Source organism: Drosophila willistoni, assembly GCF_018902025.1.
Source record: "Drosophila willistoni isolate 14030-0811.24 chromosome XR unlocalized genomic scaffold, UCI_dwil_1.1 Seg143, whole genome shotgun sequence".
Lineage (NCBI taxonomy): Eukaryota > Metazoa > Arthropoda > Insecta > Diptera > Drosophilidae > Drosophila > Drosophila willistoni.
In genome coordinates, this window is record NW_025814056.1 from 2,029,113 (window position 1) to 2,042,574 (window position 13,462).

Sequence of the window (13,462 nt, forward strand, 5' to 3'; positions counted from 1 at the left end):
AAAATATGTATGCATACGCATAGATAAACCATTGAATTTACAAAATGATGTTGGTTAATTGAAACAACCAACTAGTTCCGATTCGAGAGAGAACCAGCCAGCTGGTTCCGTCGATAACCAAATATGTTAGTGTTGCCATATCAACTGCTCGAACTCGCGCCGAAAAAAAAAAACAAAAACAAAATAAGATCGGTGTTGTGCGGAATTGTGTTAAAATGTTGCGAAATTAAAGTTTTGCTGTGTCGTACTGATGTTTGTGATTATGCTTTACCATTTTCCCCAAAATGGATGAGAAGCGCTATTTGAAGCGCAAAGAGAAGGCGCGCAGTGATGGCAATAGAGAGCAATTGGCGGTCAGTTGCCATCAACTTGGAGATTATTACAATCAAGTAACTAAATATAATGAGGCAGTGGGAGAGTACAAACAGGAGGCTAGCATATATGCCAGCATGGGCAAAGAGCTGGAAACAGCTAAAGCCAAGAGAATGGTGGGTGAAATGTTCACCCTGCTCTGTGAGTACGATGCGGCCAAGGATCACATTAATGACTATCTTAGTAAGTAGATCGAAATATAAATATTTCGCAAGAAGTACAAAATAGTTCATTATTCTTAATCAGAAATTGCCAAGCGACTGAAAAATCAAGTAGAACAACAACGAGCATTTGCCACATTGGGTCGTGTCCACTTGTTGCATGGTCAGAGCTTGGCCGATACCTCGGCCTCAGCGGCCATGGAGCAGTTGAAATTGGCCGAAAAAAGTTTTCTTCGCAGTTTGCTAATGATTAAAGAGTAAGTCCCATACAGACGTAGATCATTAGAAGAGTGTTTAGTAACCACGTGATTCCTTTGTAGGCTTTCAGGTCAGATATCTAAACTGGAGCAGCTGGATATGCAAGCCCGCTGTTACCTGAACATTGGTGTCGTCAAAGAGCATATGGAAGAATTCGAGGCATCCATCGAATACATAGAGAAAGCAATTAAAATCAGCAAAACAAACGATTTATTCGAGTTGACCCACTTGTGTTACATTTCGATGAGTCTGCTTTATAATTGCAAGAAGAATGATGCAGCGTCGGCGCTTCGTTATTGTAATATGGCTTTGCAGGTCGCTAAAAGATTGCCCGATAAAGTTAAGAAGATATGTGAGACGCTGATAACGAAATCGGAAATATTAATCAAGGCGGGAGATTTCGCAAGCGTGAAGCAGATTCTGACCAAGGCCTACAAGAAGAATACCCCCAGCGAGACGGATCGCGAGAGCATCGAACGTCATTTGCGCATTGTGGTGAAAATATGTCAGACTCTGGATGAATTGGTTTTGACCAGCTCTATGGATTATGCCAAATTGAAGAGCTTGTACGAACGCTTAGGCGATGGCTGCTGCCATCTGTTGAACTATGAGAAGGCATTGGTCTACTACCAAAAGATGCTGGAATGTGCCGAACTGAATGCGGAAACAGGCAAAAGTCTGGTGCCCATCTATGTGAGCCTCTATCAGACATACAAGGATAGCGGGCAGTATGACAAGGCCTTGGAGTATCTGTGGAAGGAATTTGAACTGAACCAGGATGAAGAACCGGCTGAAGCATTTACCACACTCTGTAGCATAGCTGAGATATGTGACCAACAAAAGCATCCTTTCTGGACCGTACACGATGTGTATCAGAAGGCATTGAGGCAGGCAGCCAAAGCGGGTGGTACAGCCTCTGCCAAGTTGGAAAGGATTGCTTTAGTACGTTTACGGCGACTGGAGCTAAAACATAATATGCATGTTTTGGTAGAGAATCTCGAGGCAGAAGCCAAGAGTAAAGGTATTGATTTAAATGCAGCTGAAAACGAGGAGGATGACGATGATGACGACAATGATGCCGGAGCAGCCGTGCAGCAGAACACCCCTGACTTGGGTGATGACATCGATCTGGATACATTAACCGATTCGGATGCCAGTGATCTAGATGAAAGTGAAAAACCACGTCCCCAACGCATGACTCGTGGCGCTCGTCCTTTGACCATCAAACGCAATAATAAGGGTGAGACTCAACTGCATCAGGCTTGCATAGTTGGCAATCTGGAACTGGTGCGTCGCCTTATCGAACAGGGTCATACTGTCAATGTGCGGGATCATGCTGGCTGGTTGCCCCTCCATGAAGCCTGCAACCATGGACATCGTGACATTGTGGAGCTGCTTCTTGATAAGGGAGCTGCTGCGGCTATAAATGATAAGGGTGGCACGAGCTGTGATGGCATCACACCGCTTCATGATGCCTGTTCAAATGGTTATCTGGATGTGGCTGAGCTTCTTTTGGAGCGTGGAGCCGATGCTACCGTACGGACCGATTACAATGAGAACTGCATTGCCGGATTGGATAAATGGCGTCAATCTGCACAGCTTTTAGACGGGGAACAGGCTCAGTATGCCCAGCTGCGTGAAAGACTGCTCCGTACACTCTCGAAAGTGGGAATTTGCAGTGAGAAGAATGCCAAAGCTCTGACTAATGCCAATGTGAAGAAGTCGTCCCTACGAATTGGCAGTCTGTCGGATGAGGAGCTACTGCATGATGACAGGCCGACAGTCAGACATTCAAATCGCTCTTTTAACCGCAATCGCTCTGGTAGCGATCGGGATCTCAGTGCCAGCAAATCTAGTCCCAATACGCAGCCCAGTGCTAGCAAAGAGTATCGCAATGTGATGGCGCAGGTAAAACGTCCAAATCGTCAAACATTTGATGAAGCACCAAGCAGTAGCAGCTCCACGATTGGGAAAAGGAGAAATGCCTTTCTGGAAGAGGACGAGGTAGATGCAGATAATTGGCTCATCGATGATTTGGGGCCCGAAAAGAAACGCAAACGTTTCAATTCCCTCAGCCTGGGCAGTCGATCATTAAAAGAAAATCAACGCGATTCTGTCATATCACCGCAGCCTCCCAGTTGGGAAGTGGAGGATATTCTGCTACAGGACACACCGCCGCAATTGAGTAACGAGCTGCTCCTTAGTTCTAAGCAGCGACAAAAGCAAATGAAAAAGCTTACCCTATCGCGATCCTCCAGCATGAGCAGCAACAAGTCTACGAGCAGACATCAGGCAACACTTATGGATAGCGGTTTTTGCCGATTTCGCAGTGAGAGTCCTTTAGGCAGTGGCGAAGACTCGCTAGACGGAGCCGCCTCAGTCATAAGTTTACGAGCAACCACTGAACCAGACTCGACCACATCGTCGAGTACATTACAGTTGCTAATCTCACCGGCCAAATCATCGGGATCCCCAATTAAAGTCCAGGCCACACCACTTCTGGCCACCACGGTGTCGTTTAAAATTAAAGTACAAGATGAATTCCTTTTGGTGCCAATTGAAAGGCGGAAATTGCAGGATATCAATATTCGTTGGCTGGCCGAGGAAGCTGGAAGACGTTACAATAAGTAAGAGATTGGCCCGATATTTAAAATTTACAGATTAACTGGATTTATTTACAGATTAACTGGATTAACTCCCATGCTTCGTTTAAAGACAGCCGATGGTTTCGCCTTCGAGGAGACAGATTCAGTTAGCGTCGCCCTGGAACAGAGTATGCTATTAAGCACCATTTCGGATTGGAAGATCTCTCCGCTATCGCAACGCTACGAGGAAATGTGCCATCAATTGCAGAAATGTAATATTTATTCATTCAGTCACTTTGTCTCAATTCAACCAATGTTCTCTCTCTTTCTTTGCCAGCTGTGGACGACAAAATCAAACTACTGCTGGAACGGTCACAGAATACGCAAGTTCTAAAGTTAGCCGGTCTTTGGTTTCGTCCCAGTCAAACGGAACCCATTTTTAAGGCACTGCTCCATCAAGCCCGTCTCACTGAACTGGATCTGTCGAGGAATTTCATTGGTGACGATGGTTGCCAGCAATTAGCCAAATCCCTGCCCACATTAATGCAATTGAAGACACTTAAATTGAAAAGCAATGCCATCAGTAATCACGGTTTAGAGTCTTTACTGTGTGGCCCTGGCATGGAGAGACTGGAACAACTAGAGGATTTACAGCTAAGTCAAAATCCTTTGGGCAATGCAAGTCTCAGAGTTTTGCATAAATTCTTCACTGGTCCTCGATGCCCCTTGCAATCCTTGGAGTTGGCTCAATGTGAATTAACCGAACTGCAGGATTTTGATTTAGGATTTAATCAGCTAACCCGATTCGATATTAGCTTTAATCAGCTCACCCAACAAAGTGTTCGAAGATTAGCTACCCAATTGAATAGTTGCCGTTTGGAATCTTTAAATTTAAGTTATATTCGCTGGCCACTGGATGAGACAAGTGGCTTTGAATTGGGTGAAAGTTTGGTCACCTTACTTGAGGCCGGTACCTGTGAAAGATTCGTTTGCCTCGAACTCGCTGGCTGTGGTCTGCACGATGCCCATGTCTATAAGATAAGTCAACACTTGAGAAAAGCAAAGCAATTGCAACGGCTCAATATTTCTGATAATGAGCGTTTAAGTGGCTCGGCCCTGGGATGCCTGTTGGAGGAATTGCCACAGTTAAATACACTCCTGGCCACAAATTGTACACGTTTGCTGGACGATGTACGTCTGCAGAAGATAGAGCAACTGAAACCACTGCCACGACGTTTAGATTTAACCATTGATGAGCAGATTTTAAACATGTCAGGAGTTTTGGAAACATTACAATCCATTTGGCAGTTACAATTCGGTGATAAGGCCAAGATGCGAACATATAACAAAAATCGTCAACAAAATTATGGTAAGCGATACAAAGGTCTTGTTAAACTCTACGTCCAGGATGGCAGTCCAGACTAATATGGCCAAGTTTATGTTTTGTCCTCCTTTTCTTTGTTGTCTGTCTAAGTTATTTTTTAAATTCTTTTTTTTTAACCCACTGACGAATAAATAGCAAATACGAATATTATCTTATCGAATAGTATAGAGTGATTAAAGTGGTTGACTACGATGGGGGGCAAATACTCGACCCCTTAGGTATCATATCTTATCAGCGATTGGACAGATTGACAGATTGAGACTTGTTTTCAATTCAAGCAAAAAGTGAACAAAATATTAAAAAACTAGCTGGTTATTGTTTTACCTTATTGTTTAGATTTATTTTCCATTTATTTATTTGTTTATTGTGAATGAGAATGACTATGCTTAGCTGAATGGATGGTTGTGGTGGTAATAATCTTCGGCTTAGCTAGAAGCACCTCCTTTGGCTGCCTCGTACATGTTTCTTGAGATGATGAGACGCTGAATCTGTGAGGTACCTTCATAGATCTGATAGATTTTGGCATCACGCATCAATTTCTCGACGGGATACTCGCTATTGAAGCCATTACCACCAAAGATTTGTACAGCATCGGAGGCAATCTTGTTGGCAACATCGGCGGCATGGCATTTGGCAATCGATGCATAGTAGCTATTACGGCGTCCCTGATCGATTTCCCAGGCGGACAAACGCCATGCCAGACGGGAGGTTTCCACGCCAATGGCCATGTCGGCAAGCATGAATTGGACTGCCTGGTGATAGGCAATTGGAACACCGAAAGTCTTGCGCTCCAATGAATACTTGAGAGCCTCGTCCAAGCAACGTTGGGCCAGACCGACGGCACCAGCAGCCACAGGTGGGCGTGTCTTATCGAAAGTGCCCATGGCAATCTTGAAGCCAGCTCCCTCACCAATTAGGACATTCTCTTTGGGTACACGCACATCCTCGAAGGTAATGCCACGTGTATCGGAAGCACGTTGTCCCATATTTTGTTCCTTGCGACCGGGAGTCAGACCGGGCGAATCACGCTCAACAATGAAGCCGGTGAAAGCTTTGCTGGCCGGGCACTTGGGATCGGGATTGGTGCGGGCAAGCACAAAGTACCAGTTGGCCACTCCACCGTTTGTGATCCACATCTTCTGGCCATTGATAATGTACTCGTCACCCTTTTTCTCTGCACGTGTCTTTATGCCACCCACATCGGATCCAGCACCAGGCTCAGTGACACCATAGGCAGCCACCAAAGGCTCTTCCATCAAGCGACCCAAATATTTCTTCTTCTGTTCCTTGTTGCCAGACAGGATCACAGGTGTTTGCTGTTTCGTAGAGAGAGACACAATTAAGGAATAAGCAGGATTAGGATATCCAAAATGAGCGAACTTACACCAAGACCGCTAGCCTCTAATGCTGTCATAATACCCGTGCAGCCATAGGCCAGCTCTTCAGCAGTCAGACATGTCGTAAAGACATCCAAATCCATGCCACCCAAATCGGCGGGAATGTGATTGTTCATCAGACCCAGTTCCCAGGCTTTCTTTATAATGGGCCATGGGTATTCGCCACTTTTGTCATATTGAGCAGCCACTGGGATGATCTCCTCGCGGGTGAATTTACGTGCCAATTCCTGGAACTGTTGTTGCTCCTCGGTCAGAGCAAAGGATGTTCCAGTGGGTGATACATGGGTGACCGCAGCATATGATCGGCTGGCCACCAATTGACGGATAGCCGGTGCGGCTAGCTAAAAAAAGAAACCAAGTCAAAAAACTCTTTATAATCAAAAATCACAAATTCAAGTGCAAAATGAAAAGGGGTCAAAGTACGCAATCGAGAAGATAACAGAATCTGTTTACGAAATCGCTACAAAAATGTCTGCCCAAGATGATCAACAGTTTTGCTGTCGTCATTGATATCAGATTCGAGAACTTTGGACCCTCCTTCTTCCAAAATCACTTTCTCTGTCTCTCTTTTTTTATATCGCTGGCTTACCTTATTGAGAAACGCCATTTGGTTTAAGTTTGTTGTATAAAAGATTTGAACAATATATGCAAATTTTTCTATAAGTATTGGCTAATTTAAGTGGGTCACTGCTACAGCTGCTCCTCACTCGTCGACGTCTCGCAGAGAAATAATCCAAACGAGTTTCAAAGATGGACGAATGCGCCGCGACGCGCCGCATAGTCAGACAGCAGCTTTGCACATTGGACCCTAAGCAATCTATTGAGCTGGCAAAGCAATGGGAAAGAGCTTAAAGCTTACTGACGTCAGTTGAGAATCCAAAGGTTACTTTAGCATCAGTTTCAACCCTCTCAAACGAAATTGACGTTTAATGCCAGATTGTGTATTGCATTGAGATCGCTGATCGGTAATTAATGTGCAGTATATACCCGTGACACACCCCCTTTTGACTTTATACGCCCCAACGGCGTACCTAAATCAAAAAAGCTTTAGTCACAAGCTTACACCAATTAATGTTTGATGGAGCAATTGTTGCATACTTTTTGGGCTTTTGAAATTTGAATAACTTGGCTGAGAGGAACAAATATTTTAATCAAAACAGAATTTGTATCCTAAAGTAGTATATAGAAATTAGTAGTTAATACTAAAATAAACAATAACAGAACTACTTAGACAACCAGAATATTGTCTATTTAAAATTGTTACTAATGACAATGTTTTGTGTTAATAATTGCTTTAAATTGTTTATGAAAAGTAATTGAAATTATATCGAAATTATGGACTCTTTCCCCCATAGTGCAGTGTTGTCATTCTCGGTTAAGACAACTCACAATTATCGTTCATCTAACTCCGTTTAGATATAGTTATATAATACCCTATTAAATAAAGATATAAATTATCTAGAGGACTAGAGAATAAATGCCAAGCCAAATGTTTTTAAGTAAAATTCTTTTATTTTCACTAACAATTTGGAATAATTGAATTATGAACTTTTTAACCCATGGTGCAGTGCTGTGCTTCTCTCTCTCGATTATGGTTAAAAATAACAACAAAAAAACGTATATAAACAGAAAATGAAGTCACGGTAAAACCCGTGTAAAAATAATTTCAAAGCAAAACCAAAGGCAACGACAAAGACAACACGACAGGCGAAATGGAAAATAGAAATTGTTGCCTATTAATTCAGCATCACTGGAGCTCGTCGGTCATCTCTTATCAGCTACGCGCATAGAATTTGCTCTGGTTAAAGCTTCTATCTCATCTCCACCAAAACAACAGCAACGGCAACAGCAAAAAAAGAAAACCCAGAAAAACGAACACCAAAAAACCGAAAACATAAACTGAAAAGGGGGGCAAAAAACAAAAATAAAGGAAAGGCGAAGCGTACACGACTCCTAACCGAAGTTGTCCTGACTGGGTGGGGTACGAGGACGTGAGTACGAGGTGAAAGTCCCGTCACATCTAAGCCACAACTGGGATAGCTTCGCCTGGCCTGGCCTGGCCTGGCCTGGCCTCCTAGGCTTGCCAGTCAGTCAGTCATTTGACATTGCTCCTGCGAAAAGGTTGTCCTCGCGTTAAGCAAAACCATCTTCGTCGTTATCGTCGAGTCCATATACACAGTGCCAGAGTGCTCACAAGAGTTCTCCCCCTACTCCCTTCAAACGAATTTTTTTTTTTTAGGTATACATCAAGAAGAAAAGTGAAGAAAGAATTTTTTAATATTTTTATTTTATTTTTTTTTTTGCTGTTGGTTTTATGCCAAATTATGAGTATATAATTCATGCATTACAAAAAAAAATCTATCCCTTAGGGAGCAAATTTAAACAAGTGCTAAGTGCTCTGTAAAGCTTTTTGCTGGCCTTCAAGCCAAACGCAAGTGAAAATCCTTGTGTTAAGCAAACACAAACTCTGTGTGAGAGATGGCCCAGTTTGTGACTCACATCCAACCCACCATGTTGGAGGCCTCCCAAGGTCACATACCACATCACCATCAGGTGGGTGTGCAACATAGCTCACATCTGCCTCACAGTGGACACAATTTGCCATCGCAGCCCACTCTGCATAATCATCATCATCATCATCATCATGGTAGCTCCTCGCAGCAGCAGCAACAGCACCAAAAGCAACAGCAGCAGCATCAACAGCATCAACAGCAGCTGCATCAGCAACAGCAACATCAGCAGCAACAACAACATTCCCATCATAAACAACAAACGCATCACGGTCATGCCAATGCAAAGTCACATCATAGTCCGCCATCGCAGATCTCTTCACCACCAGGGGAGCAGCATCATGAGCATATAGGACACTATGATTATTATCTGCATCAGCATGAAGAGGTTTTCCATCATCCAACATTAGAGGGCCATGCAGGAGGACATGGAGCCGCGCCCATTAGCAACAATAAGCATCATCATCATGATAAGCATGAGCATTGCCCAACAGGACATCAGAGTGCGGTGAGTTACATCATGATGTATGAGACTAGGAGTGGGTCTGAGAGTGGTTGCGTGATAAAAGGGTTCCAAATTGACCTTCAAATGGCCCAAGCCTATGAGAACTTTTTTTGTTTAGTTCATTTTTTTTTTGAGTTTAATCTTTAAATAATAAAGTTAAGTCGTTTTACCGTCAAACCAAATGATATCCAATTATCCTCTGCATGACGCCATTGTCATCGTTATCCAGAATATCAAATGAGTCATTGTGTCCTTACTCTGTCTATTAACAACTTCAAAAACCCAAAACCGACTCTCTGGCGTCGTTTATATGGGCGACAAAGCGTCTCTAAGGCATCATTAAATACAAGAAACATGTATTAGCCCCATAGAGTCTACAGAGTTTGCCTCGGTTCTATTCTCTATTCTATCCTATCCTTGCCTGGCTGGCTCCCAAACTCATCAAAAAGCTCTTTTTCATTACAAAAATGTATTCGAATGTATTTTGTTTGGGTTTAAAAATAGAAAAAATTGGCTAAACACAATTTTCTCTTTGGCACAGACACACTCTTTCGTTTTTGTGTATTTTTATACCCTTGCAAAAAGGGTATATTAATTTTGGTCAGAAGTGTGCAACGCATAGAAGGAAGCATTTCCGACCATATAAAGTATATATATTCTTGATCAGCATGACGAGACGAGTTCATATAGCCATGTCCGTCCGTCCGTCCGTCCGTCCGTCCGTCTGTCCGTCCGTCTGGATCAACGCAAACTCCTCCTAGACCGTTAAAGCTACAGAGCTGAAATTTTGCATGTAGGCTTGTATATACTGCAGGCATTGTATATCTCGGATTTAGCCGGATCGGATCACTATATCATATAGCTCCCATACAAATGGCAAAGTCACGAACTGTGACTTTTCTTAATAACTTCGTTATTTTCTGAGCTATTGTCATGAAATTTAGTATTAGTGAGTCAATTACACATATAAACGACTGTGCCAAATTTGATCAAGATCGGGTGTCTATATCATATAGCTCCCATAGGAACGATCTTTCGAAAACAGTGACTTTTGTCAATAACTTCGTCACTTTTGACGCGATTGCTTTCAAATTAAACATTTGTTAGTTTAATATATCTGTTAATGACTGTGCCAAATTTGGTAAAGATCGGGTAACTATATCATATAGCATAGGAACGATCAGTGGAAAACAGTGACTTTGATCAATATCTTAGTTTTTTCCTATGCTAAGATTGTTGGCCGTTCTTTCGCAGACATTAGCCTTTTTAGCTTAAACATTTTTCCACTTTGATGGCTATAGGTAAGGAAAGAGTTACCATAAAAGTTGCAAGGGTATACAAACTTTGACGCGGTCGAAGTTAGCCCCGGCCCTCTGGTTTGCCATCTATTTGGCTTCTGGGTCTGGGTCTCATTCCACCACATTTCGTGGCGCATTCGAAAATAATTTAGAAAACGACTCAAATCGCTCGTAGTCGTCTGTTCGTCTCGGTGCGGCTGCCGCGTGGGGCATTTGTGCTTTCTTGTTTTTAAGAAGAATATATATATCTCTATATATATACTTATATAGAGACAGAATATATGCCTATTAAATTAATTAATTGTGTCAGCTGAAATTTTGGAGTAAAATGGAGACGCTAAAGAAACGCTTCCCATCGCTACAGAGTTTGGGCGTAAGTCCAAAAGAGACGGATAAAGAGAGAGAGAGAAAAAAAGAGACACCTTGACATCTCACAAATGCGTTTTATGTAATGCGGGGGAGGGGACTAAGACTGCAGGGAGCAAATCTATATATCTGTATGTTTGTTGTTGAAAGAATTTTTTTAAAACAAAAAATTTCATAATTTTTGTTTTTTTTTTTTTTGCTTTGTGGGTGGCACGCCAAGTGCAGTGAACAATCAAGAATCGAGGACTTTCGTCTTTCTCCTATGCCCAACCACAAACTATGGAATGCGTCCTTTTGGCGTGTTAAAATTCTGTGTTGCGTTTTTTAAGGTCGTAAAACGTGTGGGCAATCAGCCTGGGCGAGTATCGTTTGACTGGTAATTTACTTAAAGCAATATTCTGTGTGAGTGAGTGTTGTTGTGGCCCTAAACATTCCTGTCATGGCTCTTGTAATTTTATATGGCACGTCAAAGCGACATTGCTAATATAAACATTAAATATAACTAATACGAACCGAAATGATAACATTATTATCACGTTCCAATTGTTCGAAGTAAAGATACTCTTTCTATTTTGTGTGTAAACTATTCGTGAAACTATAAACTCCTATAACATCAAAGTTTACTGATAATAGAAGTTGTTGGTTCTTGAAATGAATATCTAGACAAACGGTCTATGATTTAAATTCTTATACATACATATATTTTTTGACCTCAAGCTGGCTAAAACCCAGTTTTGATAATGATCAAATGTGAAATAGTAGGTATATCAATATGATAATATGTTTTATGTACAATATTTAGAGTAGAATCTTATGAAACTAGACTAAAACACAGATTAGGGCATATTTAGTTACAAGCCTGTAAATATTAATATTAATTAAATTCTACATCAAAACTTATTCTAAACATTCTCTATTTCGAAATTTAATTTTTGAAGCGAACTTTATCAAGATCAGGTTCCCTTGTGTTTTTAAATACCTATTAACATATTTATTTTAATTACCAGCTGGTTTTTAGTTACATTCAAATTGAAGAAATGTCAATTCAAGTTTTTGGCGGAATAATAAGTGACTAAGTGACATATGCCCCAAAGGAGTAGTAGGCTTAGTCCAGAGAGTATACATTTTGTTGGAGTACCAGCTGACATGCAAACATGCCATTTGAGTCTTTGAGTATATTTGAGTCTTGAGGACAACCCCTTGTCAGTTTGCATTCGATATTGTGTAAATTGTAATCGAAAACCCCTTTGCTGGGTCCAAAATAAATAAGTGAATGTTTGACCAACGGATAAATGCTAGAATTTTGGGCTTAAAGTGGAATGAGACACAAGGAACAAGCACAAGTCTTTAATTAAATTCTCAAAGTGTGTGTGTGTGTGTATATGTCACCTTGCCGGCTCATGACACAAGCACAATAAGAAGAAGAGGGTTTCCTTCCTGCCTGCTACAATTCTTTACTACTTAATTGCATACACACACACACACACACACACACACTCATGTGTGTGGCAGGTATTAAGAATTTGAACCGGTCACGAAACTGCACTTTGAAATGCAATTTTATGCAATCGTCGCAGGGTGGTTGGCTTTTATCGCAAGTAGTTAGGGTGGTTCCTGTTCCCGGTTTGGTGTCTCACCCTTCTCACCATCCTTCTGTTGTGTGTGTTCACATTGTTGCCTAATTTGCCATTAAACAGAAAACCAAATCCCTTCGTATATATGTACATATGTATGTATATATCAACTTGCTGAAATTAAATGGTGTCGTTCTCCCCTTGCATTGGCTTACTTGGCACAACGTGACTGGGAATCCTAGCCAGACCCCTGGGAGTAAGAGAGAGGGGCTGGTGTGACTTTCGAATTGGACCCGCCGCACATCCAATATCGAAACGGGAAATAAACAAAAATCCAGTCATACGTTGCGTCTGCGTCGACCAAGAAATTGTGGAATCGTGGAAATCTAGAGCCAGCGGCCCAACCCAACCAACCAACTGTGGATTGTGTCTATACGAGCCAACTAAGCAATCTTTGTTTACGCTGAGTCAACAAACGCAGCTGCCTTTGCCTTGCCCTTGTCCAGGACTAGATTAACACCAAGAGAGTGCGAAAGAGCAAGCTAGAAAACTGGAGAGGGGATGGAAACTACTTATGGGCTGGTCAGCTATATAGTCAGATGATTTCTTCTTGGTTTACTTAGCTAATTAGTTTAATGTGTTAATGTGTAATTTGAGCACAGCTGGCCTGAAACATGCAATGCAATGAAACGACATGAAATGAGAGTAAGATTAATTTCTATTTTGTTAGGATAGTTCACAAGAGCTGCAAATGTACGTCGCTGACGGAAGTGGAATCTATAAACTAGATCAGGTGATTTGCAACCTGCTTCAAGTCAAAATGCACTCGTTTTCAAAACATTCTCATTTTTATTAGAATCTTTTATAAGATTAGCACCTCTCTTTCATTGCCATTAAATTTTGAAAAATGGATTTTTCTATCCAACATTTTCATTACTTCTGCACGATTTAGTGTAAGGCTTTTTAAAAAATTAATTTTTTCGAAGGACCAAGAAAAGAAACATTAGAAACTTCAGATAATTTTGTATTTGTTTGAGGATTTTATATATCAA

General features: G+C 41.6%; 2 protein-coding genes across 2 annotated transcripts; one reads left to right on the forward strand and one right to left on the reverse strand.

Annotated features, from left to right (window-relative positions):
- The first annotated feature begins 149 nt into the window (after positions 1–149).
- On the forward strand, positions 150–4,910 carry LOC6646460 (tonsoku-like protein). The gene is made up of 5 exons (XM_002069082.4): positions 150–555; positions 619–790; positions 854–3,418; positions 3,473–3,648; positions 3,714–4,910. The coding sequence occupies exons 1-5, from the start codon at positions 285–287 to the stop codon at positions 4,799–4,801; spliced, it is 4,272 nt and encodes a 1,423-aa protein (XP_002069118.1). The 5' UTR covers positions 150–284; the 3' UTR covers positions 4,802–4,910.
- A 162-nt stretch (positions 4,911–5,072) lies between these two features.
- Positions 5,073–6,897, reverse strand: LOC6646461 (probable medium-chain specific acyl-CoA dehydrogenase, mitochondrial). The gene is made up of 3 exons (XM_002069083.4): positions 6,747–6,897; positions 6,145–6,498; positions 5,073–6,076 (listed from the first exon to the last, which is right to left on the reverse strand). The coding sequence occupies exons 1-3, from the start codon at positions 6,762–6,764 to the stop codon at positions 5,186–5,188; spliced, it is 1,263 nt and encodes a 420-aa protein (XP_002069119.1). The 5' UTR covers positions 6,765–6,897; the 3' UTR covers positions 5,073–5,185.
- Positions 6,898–13,462: the final 6,565 nt, after the last annotated feature.

Excerpts from the sequence above, each read along its gene's own strand:
- LOC6646461 (XM_002069083.4), bottom strand. Across the intron at positions 6,077-6,144 it reads TAGAGGCTAGCGGTCTTGGT|CAAACACCTGTGATCCTGTC; the intron begins GTAAGTTCGCTC and ends TCTACGAAACAG.
- LOC6646460 (XM_002069082.4), top strand. The coding sequence starts at position 285 with ATGGATGAGAAGCGCTATTTGAAGCGCAAAGAGAAGGCGCGCAGTGAT. Across the intron at positions 791-853 it reads AGTTTGCTAATGATTAAAGA|GCTTTCAGGTCAGATATCTA; the intron begins GTAAGTCCCATA and ends ATTCCTTTGTAG. Across the intron at positions 3,419-3,472 it reads GCTGGAAGACGTTACAATAA|ATTAACTGGATTAACTCCCA; the intron begins GTAAGAGATTGG and ends ATTTATTTACAG.